Source organism: Patagioenas fasciata, chromosome 7 (genome assembly GCF_037038585.1).
Source record: "Patagioenas fasciata isolate bPatFas1 chromosome 7, bPatFas1.hap1, whole genome shotgun sequence".
Lineage (NCBI taxonomy): Eukaryota > Metazoa > Chordata > Aves > Columbiformes > Columbidae > Patagioenas > Patagioenas fasciata.
In genome coordinates this window covers 28,428,397-28,451,478 of record NC_092526.1, presented here as the reverse complement: position 1 = coordinate 28,451,478, position 23,082 = coordinate 28,428,397, and the positions used below count along the sequence as shown (strand labels likewise).

At 42.6% G+C, this 23,082-nt stretch overlaps 1 protein-coding gene across 1 annotated transcript; it reads left to right on the top strand.

Annotated features, from left to right (window-relative positions):
• The first annotated feature begins 465 nt into the window (after positions 1–465).
• Positions 466–10,775, top strand: CAVIN2 (caveolae associated protein 2). Its single transcript, XM_065840730.2, has 2 exons — positions 466–970; positions 8,214–10,775. Exons 1-2 carry the CDS (start codon positions 578–580, stop codon positions 9,006–9,008), a joined length of 1,188 nt encoding a protein of 395 aa, XP_065696802.1. The 5' UTR covers positions 466–577; the 3' UTR covers positions 9,009–10,775.
• Positions 10,776–23,082: the final 12,307 nt, after the last annotated feature.

Sequence of the window (23,082 nt, the reverse complement as noted above, 5' to 3'; positions counted from 1 at the left end):
TCTTGTCATACCACATCAATATTAAGATAGTGTTTTAATAATTGTTATATTGATTATAATATTAATTTATAATTGGGGGGGGGAGTGTTTTATCAGTTTAACCCCTTCAGATTCAGCCTTTAACGCCCATCTACACCCACAAACTCTCCCAGACCATCATCCCCCCTTCTTCCCCCATCTTTTTCGCAACTTCACCAACCACTGGGATTTTTTTCCCCATCCCATCCCATCCCATCCCCAGCCTCATTCCGCGGTATCTCCTGCCACCTACTGATGCTTGCGAGGAGAGGCCAATTCTGCGTTTTGCTAAGTGTGGGATGAGAATACACCCTTTAGTTTTAAAAAGAAAGGGAGGGGGATGTGGGATGGGGAGGAGGCACCGAGAGCCCGGCCCCGGTCCCGGCCCGGCCCTGGGCGGCTTCCAGCCGCCCGGGGCGGGCCGGGACCGGGGCCGAGCTCAGCTCAAAACCTCCCCCGGGGGAGGAGGAAGGCTCAGCTTAAAACCTCCCCCAGGGAAGGGGAAGGCTTAGCCCTTAAGAGAGGCCCCGGCATCCGCCGTCCCCATCCCGGCGCAGCCATGGGGGAGGCGGCGGGAGGCAGCGCGGTCCCTCCGCTCCCACCGTCGGAGGCGGTCGGGGGGCAAGTGAACGCCTTGACCGTTTTGGCTTTACTGGAGAAACTGGTCTCGATGTTGGAAGCGGTGGAAGGGCAGCAGAGACAGATGGAGCAAAGGCAACGGGGTTTAGAAGGGGCGGTGCGGGGTATTCAGGGGGATTTGGGGAAACTGTGCAGAAGTCACGGGGCGACGGGGGAAGCGGTGGAGAAGCTGCTGGAGAAGTCGCGGAAGGTTTGCGCTCACACCCGTGCCGTCCGGGAGCGGCTGGAGAGGCAATGCGACCAGGTGCGACGCCTGGAGCAGCATCATGCCCAGCTGCTCCGGCGGGATCGCTTCAAGGTGCTCATCTTCCAGGTGAGAGGCCCCAACACCACCCTTGCACCCCACATCCCCTCTACCCAGGCTCCCACACCCCCCGAGCTTACTCCTACACTTGAGGGAAGAACCCACTTCTAACTCCTGGCAAATATTATTCTTAGCAAAGAGCCTTTTACTAACTCTTAGCAAACTTGGAAAAAGAGCTTTTTACTAACTTCTAGAAAACTGAAAAAGAGACGTCTTTTTGGCAACTTAGCAAACTTCAGAGAAGAACTTTCTTCAAAACTTTTTTGAGGAAGGAGCCCTCTTTTACTCTTGGCAAACTTCGAGAAAGAGCTGTCTTTTACTAACTCTCAGCAAGCCCGAGAACAGAGACCTTGTTTTGCTAACTCATAGTAACTTGGGGAAAGAGCCACCTTCTAATTCTCGGCAAACGTGAGAAAAGAACAACCTTTTGTTCTCCGCAAGAGCCACCTTTTACTAGCCCTTAGCACATGTGAGGAAAGAGTTGTTTTGCTGATTTGTTTGGTTTTGTTTTTAAACAAACTCATAGCAAACTTGAGGAAAGAACCAGCATTTCTAACTCTTAGCAGTGCCCCTGAAAACCACCCTGGCACCACCCTCAGAAGCAGGAGAAGGGCAGCAATGCCGCTCCCTGTCACACTAAGCCCCACATCCCGTTTTGCTCTGCAGGCTCCTCTGGCCCATTCAAGGGATAAGCTAAAAGTTCAGCTCAAAGCTCAAGCTAAAAACTCATCTTCCTGGGAGTCTGCCCAGTGATAGCAGCAGTTTGCATATTTTCCCCTTTTTAAGCAATGGTCTGTACAGAACACAGAGTGAGCTTTAACTAAACATAGGACGTGACTTTTTCATCTTTAAAAGAGAGAGAGAGATAGATAGATATAAAAAAAAAAAGACAGATCTCCACAATGTACTGAGGGAAGAAAGGAGAGAGAACAGGTTGGGCACATCACCAGCTCCTGAGGCTAAACTACTCTGCTGGGTGTTACAGGCATTAACTCTGCTCCTTGGGTTGCTGTTTTTTTTTTTCTATTTAAACAAAGCCGAAACAACAGATCAGTACTTGATTTTTAAAAGCTGGCATGCCTGCTTAGTGCAAAGACGCTTCCCCCAGAAAGGAAGCCCCCACCTTCCTGCTTATTGTTCTCCCAAAATTACTGTCCAAGCCAGAAGAGGAGGAGCCGCAGTGTGTACCGAGCTTGGTGGTTTCCACCCCAGAAAGAATGTGAAAATTAGTCCAGAGATCGGGTAAATTAAAAGACACATGTTCTCTGCATTTCTAATTTAAGATCTGTTACTGTAAGTCCCATTATTGCTAACGACTGTCTCCAGGTTTAGACCTAAATCTTGAACATCCCCTGTGGGGAGGCTGCACTAGCTTGGCTTGGGTGGAAAACAACTTTGTGGCATCTCTGCTATCTGCAAGTGTGAGAATTAGGGCCTTGCTGTTGCAAATATAGTGTTTTCCTACTAAGAACCCAAATTTTAGCATTTCAAAATGATGTAATATAGAGGAAAGATGCTGGGCAGTTAATGTTATGTTTTCTAGGGATCCCTATTACTGCTGCCTAGTGGCAGTGATTTGAAGACATTGGGTCAAAGTAACAGTAAAACCCACCAAGAAGGGTGCTTTATCGTTCATAAAGCAGCATCCCAACAGCGAAAGGTTGTCTCTGCTTGTTTCCAAACACTAAGCAGTATTGCAGACTTAAGGCCTATTTAAACCTCTCAGCCTTTCTTTAATACAAGGTCCTGAAGTATACAAACCCCAAGCAAATGCTACAGAACAAGTGCTAAAGAAAATCCACTGCCTGTCACTGAGCTGGTACCTTTGGGCAGCAGGTCTGTTCTTCATTGCTTTTACGAGGATTTAATTGATCGTAGTCCCATCTCTCACTGGAAGATACATTGCCGTGGTGGGAGGGCTGGAGATTAACTTAAGCAATCCCAAGCCGATGCAGACCAGGAACACAAGCCTTAGGAAAGAAAATGCTGCAGTTAAATTCAGAAAATATTCAGCTATCGACTGGGGTGTTTCTCCTGGCACTGGCCTGTTACTAAAAGGCAGCAGGCTGTCTGGAAAACCAGGCCGGGTGAAACATCCCCACAGGGTCTCTTGACAAGCTGGCGGTGGGACAAACCGTGGGGCCACTGCCTTGCTGGGGTAATTGTACAGGAGGGAATGCAAGAGGCTGGCTGGGTTTCTGTCCTGCCCCAAGCTGGGATCCATGGAAAAAACAATTGCAGGAAGGAGAAGTCGCAGCAATGAAGTCATATTGATGCCAGATTTCCATAAAAATGGAAAGGAAATCTGGATATATGAGGCTTCAGTTGGGGGATTCTTTTCCACTGGAAAAAAAAAAATCCCAAATTTCACACAGCATGTTTCTCATTAGGACTCGCATTTCCAGCTTAGGATGACACCTCGGTATGAAAATAAAAATGCATGTTCTGCATTCACCATGTACCTAGAAGTCCCTGATAGTTGGTGGGAGCACAGAGCTCCAGCTCTGCAGTTCATGAAATTGTGTTGCCACTTGCCAGTATCAGATTTCCCTCAGCGTACATGCTGAAAATGAACTGTGTTTAGAGAAGTTCATCTATTTACATATTTTCCATTAAAATGCTCTTCGTTTTTCTCTCCCTAGACTGTCTGCATTGTTCCTAGTTTGCATATGTTTCTTTAATTGGCAACATATTTTAATGGAGCTCCATTCTAAGCATTTGAGGTTGCAGAAGTTATTACAAATGCCACAAGTGACACAGCATTTTAGCAAAACACTGAAGTGACTGTTTTAAAAATCCTCGTTAAGCTTTGGCATTGTTCCCCTCTATTTTTTTTCTTGCCACATGACCAGCCTTTTGCTTCTGGTTTTGTGGGGTGTTTGTTTGCTATTTTAGCTGCAGAAGCAAAACACAAGATAAAAAAAGGCTCATGTTTCATTTTTCAATTAAATGTTGTGTTTACTAGTGAATAGGACAGATAAGTCAAAATTACAGCTTGAGGTCAAGCACATTGATATTCAAGCCCCTTTCAGATGCTGCTCTTCATTCTGAGATGAAACAAGAGGAGGGCACAGGAAATTACCCATTTGGTTGCATTCACCATAATAATCTTTTGAAAAAGCAACTTCAAACTCAAAAATGAACAAATGAGGGAAACCAGAAGAATTACAAACCAATAATGTTATTATCTAACTACTCCATTTCCCACTGGAGCCTTGCAAGGAGACTAATCTCGTATTGATTAGTGTCAATAAATGTCTCCTGTGGTTCTTGGGCTTGATCTTGGGGAGATCTGGGGGAAGCTGCACCTCAAAACACCCCAGCCTGCCCAGGACCTACAAATGGGTGGCAATTCTCTCCTCCTCACCCCTGGTCCCAGCCTGCTCCTTGTCCTCCTCCCTGAAGAGCATAAGGAGGTAGAGCTAGAGCTGGTTTTAGAAGGATTTGTCATCTTTCGACCTATTTTGTGTAGCAAACCAAGTTTTAGACTAGTAATCATTTAGGCATATAACAGCATCTACAAAGTGCAGAAGAGCCTGGACTGCCATAAGGATGGGAAAATGCCATCTCCCCTTCTCAAGGGCGATGGCCTCTGACCAGAAATCCAACAGAAATCCAAACTAAGGCACACTGATTTCCCTTATGGGGCATCAGAGATTCAGCACTCCTGAGTAAATCAACTACCTGTTAACTCAGGCCGCCTAGTTTTGTAGTATGCAGTTATGGACCATAGCTTCCTTTCTAGTAAAAAATAGGGTTGAGATTATGACCTACAGAAAGTTCCCAAGAATGGCTGATGAAAGCCACAGGGAAGGCACTGATTTTAACTTTGCAAGTGTTACTAGTGTTAGTGAGAGAGCTCTTTTACACAGAGAACTTGCACAAAGTCTATTTGGCTCCTACATGGAAAAATAAAATTGAGAGGAGCTGGCTACCTTCAGCCAAACTCATCTGAGAAAATGCAGGTGCTCTTTCTGAACTCGGATGTGGAAAATAAAAAGATGTATTGCTTTCTCAGAATTTTAGATGAATTCAAGATGAAAAGATCAGAGTTCTGCTTTTGTTTTTTCCTGGAAAATAGTTACGCACTTTGTAACAGTTGGAATTTTTCAGTGTATTGCTCTTGTCCTCCTAAATCAAGTACTAAACTGCTTGAAAATTGTGTCAAAACAAAATATAGGTGGTGTATAAACAGGTGAGACCAAAAAAGTTACCAAAAGCCCACTTACAATGTGTTACCAGTACCTGTAGTTGAAACAGAAGCACCTGTTCCACCACAGAGCTTCCTATTACACCACCTTTGTATTTCCAGAGCATTTTACTTAATTTATTTTCATTTGCATTTTAATAGCTCCTGTGCTCTTAAGGCCTTGTAGAAATGTGAGATAGAAAACATGTCATTCCCATTTTACAAGCAGAGTAACAGACACCCAGAGGCTGATGTTTTCCAGGGCCATGCAGAGCTTAGACAGAGAGGTGATCTCTTGAATGCCAGCACTGTGTGATAGCCAAAGACCACCTAGGACCTGCTTTTAATTGAATCATTAGCTCATTATTATGCAGTATATTTTTGATTGCCTTTTTTTTTTTTCTTTATAAATATGGGTAGTATGACAGCCTCCCTTCTACTCAGTCACAAATTTGAGAAAAACTGAAATAAAATCTATGTCCATATTCCTCTAGAGACTGCACACAATACTTCTGTTTAATGGAAATACTGAGTTAAACTGAACTTGAGATGAGCCACACCAGCCCATCTATGGCTCACACTGCACCATGATCTCTCTCATACATAACACCACTTTCCTAGACTAAATACTTAAAAGTTACAACCTGTCTTTGCTCATTAAAATCAGAGTTTTCTGTGCCATTCAGGCACTCAGACCTGAATGCCGAGATGCTTAAAACTGTATGAGGTCACCTAGGTTTGGAAAAAATGGACAAGACACAGAAATTGTGCTTTATACTGAGTTCTCATGCTCTGGGGAATAATTTAACACTGCACGTACTCGCGTAACCCACGGTTTATTAACTGCAGTGAGGAGAAAATACAAATATTTGTACTGCAGTTACAGCTGTTTTCACTTAAAGCTGGTGCAGGTTTTCTTTGTTTTGTTATCTTCGTCACCGTTGCCGATAGCTCTAACAACATTATAGGTGTCAGGAGAAGAATGTTGGATTTATGAGATGTTCCACTGTAGCAAAAGGATTGGAAAGCTTTGGCTGTGCCAGTATATTCGACTGAGTCTCCTGATGCTGGAAGGTGTGGGGAAACTGTAGAAGCAAAGCACATACAAACTGTCAAACAGCCATGAATTCGTCGAAAATTTTCATTTTTGTATCCCCAAGAGATAATCATCACACTTGAATCACAATATATATGATTATATACTGTGCATATGCAGTATAAAATGATTCTGCCTGTCCACGTGTATATTCTTACATCCCAGAAGCTCTACAGAGTATTCAGAAGTGGGGTTTTTTTTGTTTTGTTTGCGTTTTTTGTTTTGTTTTGGGTTTTGTGTTTGTTTTGGTTTGGTTTATTTGTGGTTTTGTTTTGGCTTTGTTGGTTTTTGTTGTTTCTTTTTTAACCACAGTGTATTGTAGTATATTGATAAAGACATCCTTACACAGCCTTGACAGCAAATTTAACTCAAGACACCATTCTCTCCAGTGATCACAACTGTGTGCTCAGTCCTGAAATAATGAGCACAAACTTCCAAGTGTACGTGGCCTTTTTCCCCATTTAACTGTGCAGTGGGCCCACTGGGGACAGATCTGAGACTATTACAGCCAATTCACTCAGCACTTATTGCTTTTCCCACCTCAAGATAAATATAGGGGGTTGGTGGGAATTACAAAAAAAAGAAATCCTTTCAATCCATAACACTTGATGATGTTGCATGCACTCTGAAGGTGATTAAAAAAAAAAAAACCAAAACAAACAGTAATAAATAGAGAACATGCAAATCTAAGGCATAATGATCCTGAAAAGGAAGCGTGTGAGGAGCCTTGTTGGCTTTGCAGGGGCAGATGCCTGCAAAACCCACGGCAAAACAGAGCACTCATTGTGCTGCCTCTGCTCCGTGCTCTCTGAGGTCCCTCCTTACCACTTGCAGCTTCTGCCCTCTTTCAGCTGTTTTGTTTCCAGATACCTTCTTTCTCTCCACACCCTGTTTTGGGTTTTGTCTCTAAAAAAAGCAATCATTTTCCTTTTAGCTAGCAGTGACTACCAGTGTTTTCTATGTTGTGTAATGTCTGCTTATTTTTATATGCCAAACTTTTTTTAAAAATTATTTTTCAAGGAGTTGCCCTGGCCACATTTTTAATATTTACCATTTTACCAACCAAATTTTCCTTTTTTCTTTTTTTCTTTTTTTTTTTTTTTTCCGGTGCTGTAAAAAGATGGAAATTTGCCCATACTCTAAACATCACAGACCACACAGCTTCTCAGTAACAGCAATCCAGTTTTAACAGCAACATCCATTTCTCTGAAATACAGTGGGAGGACTAGCTACATTTGCCATCTAAGGTACCCTGTTTCCCTGAAAATGAGACCTAACCCAAAAATAAGTCCTAGCATGATTTTTCAGGATTTTCTAGCATGCTTGAAATATAAGCCCTGCTCCAAAAATAAGCCTTAGTTACAGTTCATTTAAAAAGTCAATTTAAATAGCGTCCAGGCAGCTATACATGTAGAAAAGTAAGCATCTTTTGGAGCACAAATTATATTAGAACCTGTCTTTTTTTCTGGGAAACAGGGTAACTCTCAGATGCACCCAACATCTTTGCAGAGATATTCCAAATTTTTGTCTAGAGAAACCAAAAGGTCTGGGAGTTATGTGACTTCTGAAGGTCTAGGCAGGAGTCTGTAAGTAGGACCTCCTCAGCCATCATTCCATCCATTCTTCCCAGGGATAGGTGTACAACTTCTACAGCTAATCTCTTCAGTAAGAGTATCTAATTTAGATGACAAAGAATGGGATTTCCATTCTTTATACATTCCAAGTGTCTCTGAAAGAGAAATCTTATAGCTGACAGCTCATTAGTCTTAAACTGTACCAGATAATGGTTCAGTGGGCTTTGAGTGGCTTGTTACTGGTTAAATATACTGAAACAACAAGAAATGTTTGGAATCCTTCACCTCATCATGGGGGGGGGGGGAAGAAAAAGTAACTGTTCAGGGTTGTGATTTGTTTATTACATTTGTGTCTTGTGAACTATGAAACTGAAATATTGTCAATTCTTCCAGGAGGAAAATGAGATCCCTGCCAGTGTTTTTGCGAAAGAGCCTATTCCCAGCATTACAGAAGGAAAAGAGGAGCCTGTGGATGAGAACAAGACACTGGAAGAAACCTTGCACACAGTGGAGTTGGGTTCAGATGATGAAATGTTTCATGAGGAAGATGATCTGGATGACAGCGCAGAGGAGAAAACTGAAGAATCAAGAGCTGAGAAACTGAAGAGAACCAGCCTCAAAAAGGTCGACAGCCTCAAAAAGGCATTTTCCCGCCAAAACATTGAGAAGAAGATGAACAAGATCAGCACGAAGATTGTCTCACCTGAACGGAGAGAAAAGATCAAGAAATCACTTACCGTACATCATCAGAAATCCTCCTCTTCAAAGAGCTCACCTTTCAAAGTGTCTCCCCTCACGTTCAACCTGAAGAAAACCCGTGAAGGAGAAAGCCCTGCTGATGCTGAGGACACAGCAACAGAAACCACAAGCAAGGACCAAGCTGAGAATGAGGATGAAATGTCATTCGGCGACGCACAGTCGGATGTGACACCTACCGCCTCGCTGAGCGAGGAGGGCAAAGCCGCAGCTGACTCCCTGGAGAAGGAAGCCCAAATGGAAGGGAACACCATGGTGAACAACAACATCGAGCTGTCCATCGTGGAAGATGATGAAGAGTACGGGGTGCCTCTAGAAGTTCCTAGCCAGAAACTGTACGATGAGAGAAACAACCCAGTCAGCAGGGAAAAAGAACAAACTGATGAAGAAACAACCCAAGCGGCTGTCCTGCAGATAGACCAAACGGTGTAGCCAGCCCAAGCTCACCTTCGCCTTCCCAATACACACGGTTCTACTTCGGCGAGTAACTGGTTTCTGCTACACAGGCAGTAGCGGCGATTACGTTTCTTCCATCCTCTTCTCTGCAGCGGTAATTTATTGCTTCGTGTTGGAACACAGAGTGAAGAAGGTCCATGCCACAGGCTGCAACATGCTCTGGTTTAGGCCAGTTCACTGGTGTTTATTAATTTAGAGATGCTGTCTGCTGGTATAAGAGACTAGGAGGAAAAGAGTACGTCTAGTAGAAGCAAGCTGGTCAACTGGCTTTCTTATAGTTAGGTCAGAGGAATGCATGGAGCGTAGTCAAAACCCAAACATTTCTGTGTTCTTCTCCATCAGTATTTCACAGCACTGTGAGTAGTTTTTATGTCAATGCAGAAATACCAAGGAGAACGTTTGATTTTGGTTTTCATGCTGCACTCCGTGAATACTAACAGCCTCAGTGATGTGCACACACAGAGTTTGTTTGGGGCTTTGCTCCATGATGCTGCAACCCCAGAAGAGCCAAGTACTTTCAGGGCAAGGCTGAAAAGCTGGTTCCATTAATTTCAGTGGGGAAAAATATTTTTGCCAGAAGCCTCTTGCTATTCACTTAGAAGAAATGACTGTGTTTGGGTGGAAATGAAAAGATTATAGAGAGTTATAGAAATACATTAGTGACAAGGATGAATGTGTGATCAGCTACTGTATCTTTAAGGGATCAGAAACTGGGAAAAAAAAAGGAATTTGACAGAAACATGGAGATAGTCTGAAGAAAGTAAGAAACACTTCGAAATGTAAAAAAAGCGAAAACAAATCTATACTCTCAGCTTAAAGAATATATACTCAGAAAACACTAATTAATTCTTAGTCTTTATAGCATATACTATCAAACTTGCACCTGCACAACATTGTATCTCAGAGTATTTTGAAAATAGCATAATTTATCTTTTTACAAATTATTTCATATATAGAGCTATATCTACACAGACGAATTAGATAATTACAGGGATGTAAGGGCTATTTTTTCCAAAAAAGGTGAAATACTCTTTAGGCACATCTAAAGGGAACGATGTGTTACAGATTGAATTTCATGGCAGGGATGAGTTTACGTAAGGATGAGTCTGCAAAGCCACAGGATTTGATTCTCTGCTAATAACTTTGATCAAAGCCACCTACCTGCTCTCAAAATTACAAGTCTGTAATTTTTCAAAATTCACTGCAAATGGGAGGCTACAGGGTCGTTTGTCCACCGTGAATGTTTATTCCTGTCACGTAACAAAGGTAAGGGGGTGGTGAGGAAAGGGAAGCACAATACCCACAACAGTTGCCTTACATCCTTGTTTGTTTATGCAGTGGGTTTATTTTTATATATATATGTAAAATTCTACTGATACTTAACATTGCACTAAAAGGTTGCTTCCTTCAACTTGTATTTAGAATCACAAACTACAGGGGAAATAAAAATAGTAGCAAAACTGCCATTATGAAATGTTTAACAGATATTACTCCACAAGGGGAATACCTGTAACCAGTAAATCACACTGGAAGTTAGTCAATAAGAACTTAGTGTAGGCAAGTGCTATTAAGAGTTAAACTCTTAAGTGTATGGTATCATATAGGAGATACTGTTTGTTAGAAAAAAATCATGGTATAACTGTGCAGCTATATTTTTATTTTGTATTAACTACAATGGATTTAAACCATTTTTACTTGTAACTAACTCCAAATATGGCAAATAAAAGCATAACGTAAAACACAGTCATGTCAGCCTTTGGGAGAAGCAGTCCGAGAAGCTGGCAAAGGTGAAATTCAAAGGCCAAGCATTTATTATAATACTTCAGCTCATATTCCTGCTGTACCTATACTGTTCTCTTTCTCACTCTCTGCTGTTATTTAGCAACGCAAACGCAAGTGCTCAGACTTTGCTTTCCAGACACTCATCAGATCTCTATCACGTCTGAATGTTGTCAGGCATTTCCCAAAACCTGCCAGCTCCATCTGCATTCTTTATTGGACTGCAGCATCCTTCTAATACTTCAAATAGTCCTGAAAGCATATTTATATCGAAGTGTATATTCTGGTTACGCACACAGATAAATTCCTGTCTTCTAGAGTGCCACTTAGTCTTTAGGAGGCTTAATTTTACTGACAGAGCGAAGAACGCGCGTTTAACCTTTGTGTAACAGCTGTCAAGTCCCCACAGCCACCGAGCGCTAACCAGGGGCCCCAGCATCATGTTTGCATTTCGCTTTCAGATGTGCCGGGTTTGTTTGTCCTGCTAAGCTGTAATTCAAACAATACCCCTTGGCCACGCTTTATCCAGTTTTAGAGATGCTGAAACGAATCCCCTGTGCAGTGTTTTAAGAGCATGACAACACTATCCAGTAAAACTGCTGGAAATGCAGATACTGAGCATCTGTGAGAATTAATTCAAATACCCACTTCAGGATACGCTACATGCACAGCCAGCCATTGCAGGGCTAGAATTAGACATTTTCCATGTCACAATCACACATTTACAAGGACAAGCAGGCCTGTAATCCTAACAAACGTAAGAAAACATGCTTTGCAAAAGCAAAAAATATTTATGCAACTCGCCAATGTCAGCTTCGGTGCTATCTTATAAACCAGACCAACAAGCTCAGAATCCCAGGATGTCCCCCAAGCTATTTCTTTCCCTCTCCTTTCACTCTCGAGTTCTGACTAAGAACATTATCCTGCAAAACTCAGTGTTTCAGGGAGGAGACAGACCACAGCACCAATGGCGCCCGATCTTTTCAAGCATCTGAAGTATGTGCCTGGATCTTGTCAGGCTGGCAGACGTCAAGCGTACGCACGGGTATTCCACACTCATGCGGACAGGTTTGTCTACGTAATTACTTGTTTAAAAAAAAAACCTGCTTGTTTACCCTTCTTGACACAATACCACAGGTACAGCACCTGCCTGGGAGCTCCACTCTTACCACTATTTCTGGGAAGACCTGAGCTGTTGGATGCTGCATGGATTCAGATTTTGACCTCTGCTGAGAGCGGCGGGAGCTTTGCACAAAGAAAGAGGGTGTGATAAAGCCCTTAGGGTATAAATATTTAAACTAGCAGCACTCAGCGGCTGCTGATACTTCCATTTGCAGTGCCAGAAAACACCAGCTGACATTTCTGTCCTCTGTTAGGGGAAAAGGCAGAGAGCATCCTGGTGACCCCCACGTGCTAATCTCTGAGCCGGTTCCTTTGTGAAAAGGCACAGATAGGGGCTTTCTGGACCACTGCACTGTCAAATAAGAGAGTGTAGTGAAAGCCTGATATGGGCCTGACTGCAGTGTGTTTGATGATTAAAGAGACATAAGAAAGGGAAAAGAAGAAAAGGCTCAGAAGGTAAAATATACCTGTGTGCCCTTTACGCTGATGCAATGAAAACCAATTGTAGTTACAGGCTGTAATGCTAAACAGTTACGTGACTGATGACTGATAGTAACACACTTAAAAAAAAAGTGATGAACTCAGATGAATTAGTGAAGTAATGGCAATTTGTTAGAGAGCAAACTGACCACCAAGGGATCAGTCTGACCCTGAAAGTCAGTGAAAAGGCTTAAAGGACTCCCTGAGCCATACAAAGTTTTTGTGCCACACATACAACTCCTGTGACCATCAGCAAGAGCTGTGCGCAGAGATGCGGGACGTGAGGTGTCTGTATCTCACCAATTCAATCTGCTTAGCTCATCAACAGAATTAAAGTTTTACTCCCATCAGCACAGCAGATGCCATAGCCTTGCTTTGCAGGGTGCATCGTGAGCAAAATTTCAAGCTTAATTCTGACTGCAAGGTCTTTGCTGTCAGTAACTGCACAAAATGGAGCAAGTGTAGATTCAACGCCTGAAAACAAAGCCAAGTACACAGCTAGAGAAATTTTACTGGGACCCTCTAAGACACACATGCTCACTCCAGGCGTCAAGAGGAAGGTGTCAGGTAGTTTTCCTGCATGCAAAGAAAGAGATTCACCACACAGAAAAGGAAACACACAGTTGTTTGGCCCCAGTCCTGATTCGGGTTTTGCCCAGGCAACTAAACAACGGGCACAGAACAGCTGCCAGAGCAGCCCGAAGGGTGCTGACTCAGCACCTAAGTATCCACCACTCTCTGACTCACAGCCTCGCTTTCCCAAATAAATGGAAAAAGGCCGACAGCCACTTTCCACCACTCTAAACTGCCCCGTTGCCAGGGTTTTGTTTCAGGATTTGCATTTGAACCAGCACCGACCCCAGGCTGAGTCTAACTGCATGCAGAAAGAAATTGTAATCAGCACACTCGCAGCTGTCGGTGGTGGCTGAGATTTCCTGCCCTCCTTTTGATCAAAATGCCTTTTTTCCCCTTCCTCTCCCTCTGCCGAGTCATTTGCCAGAGTCTGAAGTGCACACCAAGTCAAATAAGGAACTCTGTCTAACTGCATGTTAAGAACTGATAATCAACGTCATCTTTAATTTTTCTTACACGGTTATCCCCTTTAATGGAGTGTGCTGCAGTAACTGAGAATAAATCTGCTTTGGGTTAAGCCAAAGATTGTTATTTATTTTTCTTTCAGATCAGAGATTAATACTGCTGTATGACCATCGGCACTAACCTCCTTTTCCATAGCAACACTAAAGAGAACATAAACTATGAGTCATAATTTCTCTCTGGAGGACATTTTTTGTAATTATGATCATTCCACAGTTCCTAAAATATATTAGCTGATATATAGCTCTGGTACAACAGCTTTGATTTTCCTTCATTTGAACACACAGGCAGAAAGAAGAGACTTCCATTATTTTCTCTTTCTCAGACTGAGATAAACACTACACAAAGTACTACACCTTCGTTATTCATTATAACCGTCTGGCTCCTAAAAACTCCACAGAAATGTTTGCCTCGTAAGGGTGGATCGGGTTTCCTTGCTTTCAATGATTTTAAACCATACTGACCTTCTGAAAGAAAACTCGTGTCCTTCCCACCATGGTTAGTAAATTGGGGTCTGACAGCTGGAAATGATCCAAGCCAGAAATCACATTATACTGGGTGGCAGCGAGGCTGCAAACCAGCATTGCTCTTCTGCCCGTCAAGAGATTCAAACTCGCCAGCATTTCCTCTCCTAGAGAGCACAGCTGCAATATACAGCCCCGATTCCATAATAAAAGTGATTCTCTTCACTCCCTTCAGAGAAAACCTGGCCTTGGAACAACTTACCCATACAGCTCCTTTTGGAATATCTAAACAGATGATCACACCACATCATCACAAGAGATTCTAAGACTTTTTTTTTTCCCATGTGGCTGTCTCCTACATTTCCCTTACAACGTAGTCTGCTGCGTAGCACTCTGAAAACCCATAGTGTCTATTGCAGGAGCAGAACTAGGTAAAATGATTGGCAAAGCCAAGGACACCCACATTCAGTCAATAGACATAATCCAAAGCTTGTGCTTCTCACCGCTCTACAATGTGATCCCCAACAGCCCAACCAAGCCCAGGTTGCAGCAACACAAAGGGTATGCGGTTTTCTTGCCAGGATGAAGCAGCAGCGACAGGCTCAGGCTTGTGCACTCACAGCAGCTAAAAACCAAAACACCAACTAATATAGTATCAATCACTCTACAGACCTGTGTACTCCTCCCTAAAGGTTTGGGGAGAAAAAAAAAAAACAGAAACACCACAAACAAACACAAACCTTCCAATTCCTGAGCACAGGGAGCAGAAGGTCATTGTAACACCCTATGCCATAAACTCCAGGGAGGAGGTTCTGGTTCCATCATCTTTACTCCCTCCCAGCAGGCTTAAGCTGTGTAGAAGTGCGGGTGATGTGAACTGTGCTGGGTACCGAAAATGTGCAAGACAGTGCTCGGAACAAATAGGACACAGGGGAGATGTCTGCACTGTACGCCGTGTACACATACCTCATTTAGATCAAGTACCAGGCGCAGACTAACTACAGATACACAGCACTCCATTCCAGCAAATTTATCTTATTTCTCAGCTGCTTAGCTCCTGATGCCCTATGCTATTCATTTAAAGCAAGCTTCAGCATCTTCTCAGTACACTGCCAACTGCAGTTATATATGCCCTTATATTACTTGTTCCTTCTGACATGCCTGTAGGCAAATGAGCCCCGGGAGGGTGACAACATGAGCTGCGTTAACCAGCCACTTGGTTCCTGAATCATTACAGCTCAACATAGCACTGTGAGAGATGTGGGAAAAAAAGGGACAGAGAGAAGGTCTGACCAGCAAGTAAACAAATTATGAAGATACAGAAGTTGTCTGCATTTGCAGAGTCAATTGTTGCTTCCACACCATCGTGGTGAAAGCTATGTGTGCTGTGACTTCTTTTAAACAGCCTTCCTTTTCCTACAAGGTTTACCATTTTTGAACATTGGTGAGCAGGTTATAACTGAAAACATTAAGAGGTGATACATTGTGTAAAACCTGTGTAAATAGGTCCTACATATATTTGAAAAGAAGGGGTTTTCTGTTCTCATGTCTAGGCATAAACTCTTCAGAAGAACGGCCGCATCCTCTGCATGCCACCGCACAGCTCTCCAAATAAAAGAATGGCTACAGTCCGTGAAAATATGCAGGTCTGGGTTTAGGTTTAATAGCATGGAAATCTCAATTAAAACAAGATCATATTGTGCAGCAGCTCTAAAACACGATGCACAACATATATATGTAATATACATGACAACCAGTTTCAAATAAGGTAAGAACCTGGAAAAGTTTTTATGGATTTCGGAATGATTTTAAATTATTTCACTAAAAAGCAAACAGACTGACAGGATCCCGTAAATCCAGTCCTAAAAACCAATTCATCAGATTGTTGAGTTTTTTCAATCAGTTCCCATTAATTCTTAATGATATGATGGCTGACATTCAGCTGGGAGTGGAGGGAGGAATTAAGTCAGGGAGAAGTGTGTGGGAAGAGAAAACAAATAGGAAAATGTGGGTAAGAAATGGAACGGTGGGATATTCACGAGAGAGGGAACATGTGAGGGGTGGAGTTGGTGGGAAGGGTGGAGAATGGGGAGTAAGGAGCAGAAAGGCCACTAAGAACCACCAGCAGCGTACCCAGAATGGAGGCAAAGATCTCAAAGAAAAGGATGGGACAGAACCAAGAGGCACCAACAAAACAGGGAAAACAAAGAAAAACAAGAGCCAATAAGGTCTAGGTTTCAAAAGTATGAAAACAAGAGTACGGAATCCGAAAAGCCTGTGGGATAGCTGTTGTGTAAAAGACAGCAACAGTGAGGAAAGAGCACAAATATTTATTTTATCATCTCCCTACCTGCCTATCTGGAGTAGAGAGGGAAGTGCCCAGGTCTAGAAATTATTTTTACTGTGCAATGTTGTCAATGCTTTTTGTTTTGCTTGAAATATTGTATTTTGCTTGGAATTTTTTGCTTGTTTGAGGGAGAGAAGTTAGTCAGGAACAGGCAAAAGCAACATCGTATACACATCAAACCAGCTCAGCCTGAGCCTGCAGGAAACAGCCCCTGCCCAGGTCTGCAGGCCTCATGGAGAAAATAATTTTGGGCTAGCATCAGTTTTTCATGCTTACTTCCCAAAAGGCTTGAGGAGGTTAGGGGAGAAAAGGATAGCCACTAACAGTAGGATGGGGTCTCCTCTTGTCCACCCATTTAGCTAATCCCCCACTGAGTCAGGACTATAAGAGGGTGGGCAGGATCTGCTGGAAGCCCTGAGGAGCGCCCCTCCAGCAGCTGGATTTCACTGCCAGATCACTGAACCCTCAGGGTTTGCTGCAACAAAGCCAGTGGGATTTTCTTTGCAATTGCAAACAGGTTTTTGGGAAAGAAAACCCAGCTCTCCTCCCCACTGGGCCTCACCCTTTGGCTTTGCCAAGAAATCTGCTATATTAAGGCAGGAGGCAACCATGCTGGCAGGAACACTTCTCCTCCATGCTCAGCCTCCCCGGGGGGAGTTGCTTCATTCCCACATATCTGCTGAGAAACAGCTTGTTCTTTCTGGCTTTCCTCAGTTTCTGTTTTTAGTGGTGCCTTTCTGCCGCTTTGCATAGCAGAGGCCAGGTTCATAGGGACATGATTTAGTGACAACGTTGGGTTAATGGTTGGACTCTATGACCAAAATGATTCAATGATTTTATATCTCGCTCTTACCGTGTGCCCCTCAGTACAGAAGCTTTCTCCTGCTCCACTCCCAACATCTTGAAGGTTGTTTCCTGGTGTTTTCTTGTACTTTTGCTCTCCAGTTCACTATATAACTCTTTCATAAAATGAAAGGCTCTAGTATGAATTCCTGTTGATGTCTCACAGGATGGTTAATGGATCCCATACTGGGATCATTTTCTACACAGGAGAGAGAACCATAAGGACAAAATGATGAAGAGCTCTGGAGCCAATGGAAGGAAAATCTGGGTTAGGACTCTCCAAAAGGGAAATGTCTCCTCACCTAGTCATCTGCTGCTGTCAAACTGCAGTGCTTGAAAAGAAAGTCTGCTTCTACAGAGAGAGGAAGGGGAAGATGTATTGAGAGATAAAAATGACAGCAGAAACTCAAGAGCTGTATATCCTCTTTGGTGCACAACTCTACAGTGACATATGTATCTCATACATGGGGAAATATAGACGCATGTGCATATATACACATGTGAGACATATGTATCTCTAAATGCACACTTGTATATCCATCTTTACTATTTAGCTCAAGGATTAACGTGCTAAATCCTAAAAAAATACTTGGCATCCAAATCCCATTAATTTTGAAGACATCTGCACACCCATACCATTCTATAAACTAATAAAGACAGAGTTTCGCTCCTGACATTTCTTACAGTGCCTACACTATCACAGTATTCAGCACCCATCCTGAAAAACTAAATGAATTCAGGCAATCCCCTTTCGCATGACAAAATCTGTGGGAGACTAAGAAAATCCAGAGGTCCTTAGGGAAAATTAAGGACAAGAGAACTTGAATTGGTGGTTCTTGATCATGTATCAGAGTTACTCAAGCTGCAGCTCTACCAGGAATAATTTCATATTACATAGTGTTTCACAAAATCACTTTCACACACAGCTTTGCGCAATGTTTTTCCGGCAGTGTTCACACCGAGACAGACGCAAGCTCGCTCTGCCCATGCTTCAAGCCAACTGGAAGACATATTAAATGTCAGATGTTGCCCCGAGCTAAAGTGCCATGTCTCTTACTAGCTCAAAGCGGGCACGGCACTAACCGTATCCATATGATGCCCGGTCAGCTCAGAATGCAAACAGGGTGAGATCATCTCTGATCTCTGTTACAGACAACACAGGCAGAGGGTTTTGTCTGCACAAACAATGCAGTTGCAGGGGTATTACTCCACTGTTGCTCCTTTAATGCCTAACCTACCCCAAGTAATAGAAAAAAATTAGATCTTCAGGCTACACTTCAAAACAAAACAAAACAAAACTGGTAAATGGTTTACTTGTAGCATGTACTGAAGTTGGAGAAAAAAAAAAAATTGTCTACTCAGAACTCATCTGATTTGCGTGTTATAGCAGAAAGCATGGCAAAATTTCCTCTTTGATGCCATCCTACTGGAGCAATCTGAAAGAGTATTTTGGCTCTATAAATCTTAATCATCATGCTACAACACAGCACACGGTGTCTGCTCTCATTTTCTTTGTACAAGGCTTCAATACAAAAGTAAAGAAAGGATCAGCTGAACCCTGCAGTAGTTTTCTTCTGGTCTAAATCCTCTGAAGAAAGTGGCATGAAAAAAGGGTCTGTCGTCCAGATGACCACTGGGACCTGAGATATGGAAAGATGCTCTTCTAACATTCCAGAGATCCACGGAATCTAAGAAGCTGACACAGAATAATTACTTTGTGTAGGTAAGGATGAGGCTTTATCCTTCTTCCATAGCCCCACTGTGATGGAGACGTTTTATTCTTTAAGTTTATATATTGTTCAGTGAGTTCTGCCATCTTTCTCCAAATATTATTGAGTTCTGCCATATTTCTCCAAATATTATTTTCACTCAACAATGCAGTTGGCCAAATACTGTAAAAAAGCACTAGCTGAAAAAATTATTTGTCAGGAAATAGGGTTTCCTCTTCTCCACCTAACACATTCCAGCAAGTTCCAGCCACATTGCTTCCTCCTAGCATTTAATTTGCCAAAGCATGCAGTGATCCTGGCAAGAATCTGAAGTCAAATGTTCATTATTATCAGCATTAACAGTTGTTATTGTTCTTATATCAATAGGTAAAGCTTGCCCTTAGTAATAAATTGTTCTTTTTTCCTGACTACTTGTTGTGGTTTAACCTCAACCAGCAACTCAGCCCCACACAGCCACTTGCTCACTCCGACCCCTGCGGTGGGATGAGGGGGGAAAGGGAGAAAAATTGTGGGTTGAGAGAAAGACAGTCTAATGAGTAAAGCAAAAGCCACACACAAGCCAAGCTAAAAATAGTCCTCTTTACGTAGCATCATGATATTTTCAGATTTTCATGTTCAGCTTTGAATGCTATATGCATATTGCCTGGTGAGAAAAAGCCTTCTACATTTAATATATATTATACTTCCATTCTTAACTGGATTTAGTGCAGTGATCATTTCTTGTTCCTCCTTTCCCAGGTTGCACTGCTGTGGCTGTTGCCTTCTAAGTTTCTTGCTTGTTCTCCATCCATATTTCACTACCATTTATTTACAGTTGTCCTGACCATAGAGCAAGAGTCCTTATGCTGCTCCTTGCCTCCAAATTGGCCTGAGTTTGCACAGCTTTGACACTCCTTTGCACAGCTACACTGGGATTGCAGAATTCTTGTTTGTAGGAATACAGAAGCCCTATTTGAGCTTCTCCAAAAGACAGTCTCTTTACCACCTTCAGAACTAAAAGCCTGACCTAAGAGCCAACCGATGGATTAAAATCAACTCCAGTGTGCTTTGCATTTGATTAAAACCAAGATTCCCCACTTTGCCATGACTTCCCAAATACTTTTGCTATGTAAACTAGCTTTTAAGACAACTTTCTCTGAACACAGATTGAACACACATCTGCAAGAACATTTCTTTGAATTCAAGGTAAAGTACCCAGACACAGTTCTGAGGAGTACGATACACAGTATCTTAATTCTCACGCAAACAGTTCCTGTTTATCTTCACCGAGGACTGACTCAAATATTAGCTTTGGGATTTGATAAGGGACACATTAAACAAACACTGATGCCTGTATCATAAAAAAGCTGGCTCTCAGCCAGATAAGAGGAACACTGCCTACAAGTTAAGTATTACCATGCTCAGGGTTTGCTTGCAGTGGTATTTTCTTCTACAGCCTGGATTTTTTTCAGTAGTGCATGAGCATATCTAATAGAGCAGCTTACAGGGAGATTTCAGTCACCCACAGCACACGACAAATAAGACATTTCTTTATCCCACTCAGTACTCTTCTCCCTCCTGAGAACTCTGGTAGGAACTTCAGGTCTGAGACACCATTTTATTACTTCATTATCACACACTGATGAAAAAAACAACTTTAATTGTTTTCTATCTGCGAGATAATGAATTACTCCTCTCTCTAAAATACAGAGGTGGCAAAACAAGGAATATGAATACTCATTTCCTTGTCCAGTCAACAATTAAAACATTTGTCAAAAAATGTGACAATCAGCAAAAATCAATGTAAAATTTGGTAACAGCTTGACACTTTCAGTATTGCAACAGCTCTCACCTCATACTCATAACTAATCAGCCTTACAAAAGCTGAGTGGTTCCTTGAAATTAATGGTGCTTCCTCTGGACTACACTGCTTCTTGGCATGAATTAGGCAAAAAATCCCAGTGTTGTACAAAGAGATTTTGAAGTAGATCTACAGTAACTCCAAAGGAGCTGCTTCTGATTGGGAAAAAAAAAAAAGAGGCAACCAACTAAATAAGATGGACAAAGAGGGGTAAGAAAAGGTCACACTTAACAGAAAACAATGAAAGCTTCCACAGGCACTTACCAACTTCCTTACCCTGAACCACACAAATGTTTTAACTAGATCTTACAAGATCTTGCAACAGATAGTGAATATTTTGCTCCTGGAAGATGACTTTCACATCTTCTCAAACCTACATTTTACCTCAATATTTTCTGAAATCATAGGCATAGGGTAAAAATACCAGAATCTGCCACTGAAATGTGCTGCTTGAATTCGCTAAATGCTTTTGGAGCTCGTATGAGCTCCTTTTCCCAGGACTCAGCCTTCCGCTGATCACATCCTGCAGTAAAGCACTGGAAGAAGTTATATCACTCACATTGGCCGTAAACACCAACAGCTCTGTCGCTCATTTGGAAGCTAAAGTATTTGTCCATAAAACTTGAGGAAAAAGCCATGAAACTTCAGCCTTGTCCCTGAGGAACCGTCCCCTTTCATCCCAGTCTCAGATACTACCACAATAAAGAGTAAATAGTGGGAAAACACCCAACAGGTCCAACAGCAGTGGTTGCACCAGAACACCACCATGTATGCAGGGACTGTTGTTGAAACGGGTCATTGCTGGTGAGGGTCACCTCTCAGGGAAAAGCAGCACTCCATTTCAGAAAAAACTAGTTTAGAGCCTAAGGTAGTGAGAAAGAAAGGATGAGTACTCTCTTTTCTCCAGGCAGGCAAGTATCCATTAGAAAGCTATTTCCAAAGGTGTAGGATAGACTGTGATACCTGCCAGGAGAAATAAAGCCCTGAGCATCCTCCGCAGAGCTTGTTCCACAAGCAGGTAAATAAGCTTCCCGCAGCCGAAGTAGCACAACACCCGGCTTTTGGCTCCTGTCTCATAGAATCACCCAGGAAGCAAGATCTATTTTGCTTAAGGGTAAAGAAGGTCTGTTCCCACAGGAGAGCTTGGCCTCCTGCTTTGGGAAAACTAAAATAGGTTGATTATGTCTGCTACAGCCTCATAAATCCACATCAGCTGCCACCTCAGGGAGAGCCATTGCTCCTCTGGGTGATTTTCTTCCCCACTTAGAGAAGATGAACAGCTGGTTACGTATATCACAGCTCTGGCAAAACACTTACCTGTAGCCTCACGCCACTGAAGGAGCAGATTTCTGTCATTGAGACTCCAGGAAAACAGGAGACAAAGCAGAGGCAGCTTGTTTTCTTTTGCACCAACTTTTTCAGGTTAGAAGACAAAATGGTGGTCAGACCAGGGTTTGGTAGTTTGCTTCCCAAATAGAGCTAGAAGGAAACAAATGAAGCCAAATTTTAAGCCTGTGATCACATATATTATATAACTGTATATGTGTTATAATTGTATAACACTGAGGGGCAGGCAGTGGTGACTTTGGCAGTGTAGCAAGTTGCCGGCTGTGCTCCGACATCTGGATCCCACCTCATCCAACACAGTTTCTGACTCCAGGGTTTTGTCTCCAGGGTCAGCCTGAGCCTCAGGGAACCCAGGCTCAGCCCTCACCATACAGACAAAAATATTAATAATCACAAGCAGGCTTAGTAAAACCAGGTGACTGCAAAGCTGCAGAAACTATGCAGCTCTGAGGTTTTCTCTCACAACACATATAGCTCCACTGATACCAATACAGATGTATCAGCTCATAACCACTAAAAATGAGGTGCAAAATACATTAAGGTAACACTGGCATTTAATAACTCTATGCTTATAAGAATTTTTTAAGGCACGCAGTTTTGCATGCGTATAGCAAATTTCCAAAGAACATAAATTTCCTTTATGCTGAGGCAGAAGTATTATCCCATGAACTCTTGTCTGCTTTTTCTTTCATAGCTGGTCGTGTCAAACAGACCACAACCAGCAGATAAGAAATGCCTACAGAATCAAAGCGCAGATTAGAGACGCAGCAACGGCAGCCGAGAGAACCATCCGCCACAGCTGTGAGACAGATCAAGGGAGCTGAGAAAAGCTAAGTGCAATTTCAAACTTTACATGACATCCAATCCATTACATAAATAAACAGGGTATTACAAGGCTGTGAAAACACAGATTTTCTTCCCTGCCTGTTAGCCATGGACTCTGTGACACCGGTTGTGACTAACGCTGCCAGTCGTGATGCTGAAAGACAAATAAATAAAAAAA

Coding starts and splice junctions, on each gene's coding strand:
- CAVIN2 (XM_065840730.2), top strand. CDS start 578: ATGGGGGAGGCGGCGGGAGGCAGCGCGGTCCCTCCGCTCCCACCGTCG. Junction 971..8,213: donor TCAAGGTGCTCATCTTCCAG/GTGAGAGGCCCC, acceptor CAATTCTTCCAG/GAGGAAAATGAGATCCCTGC.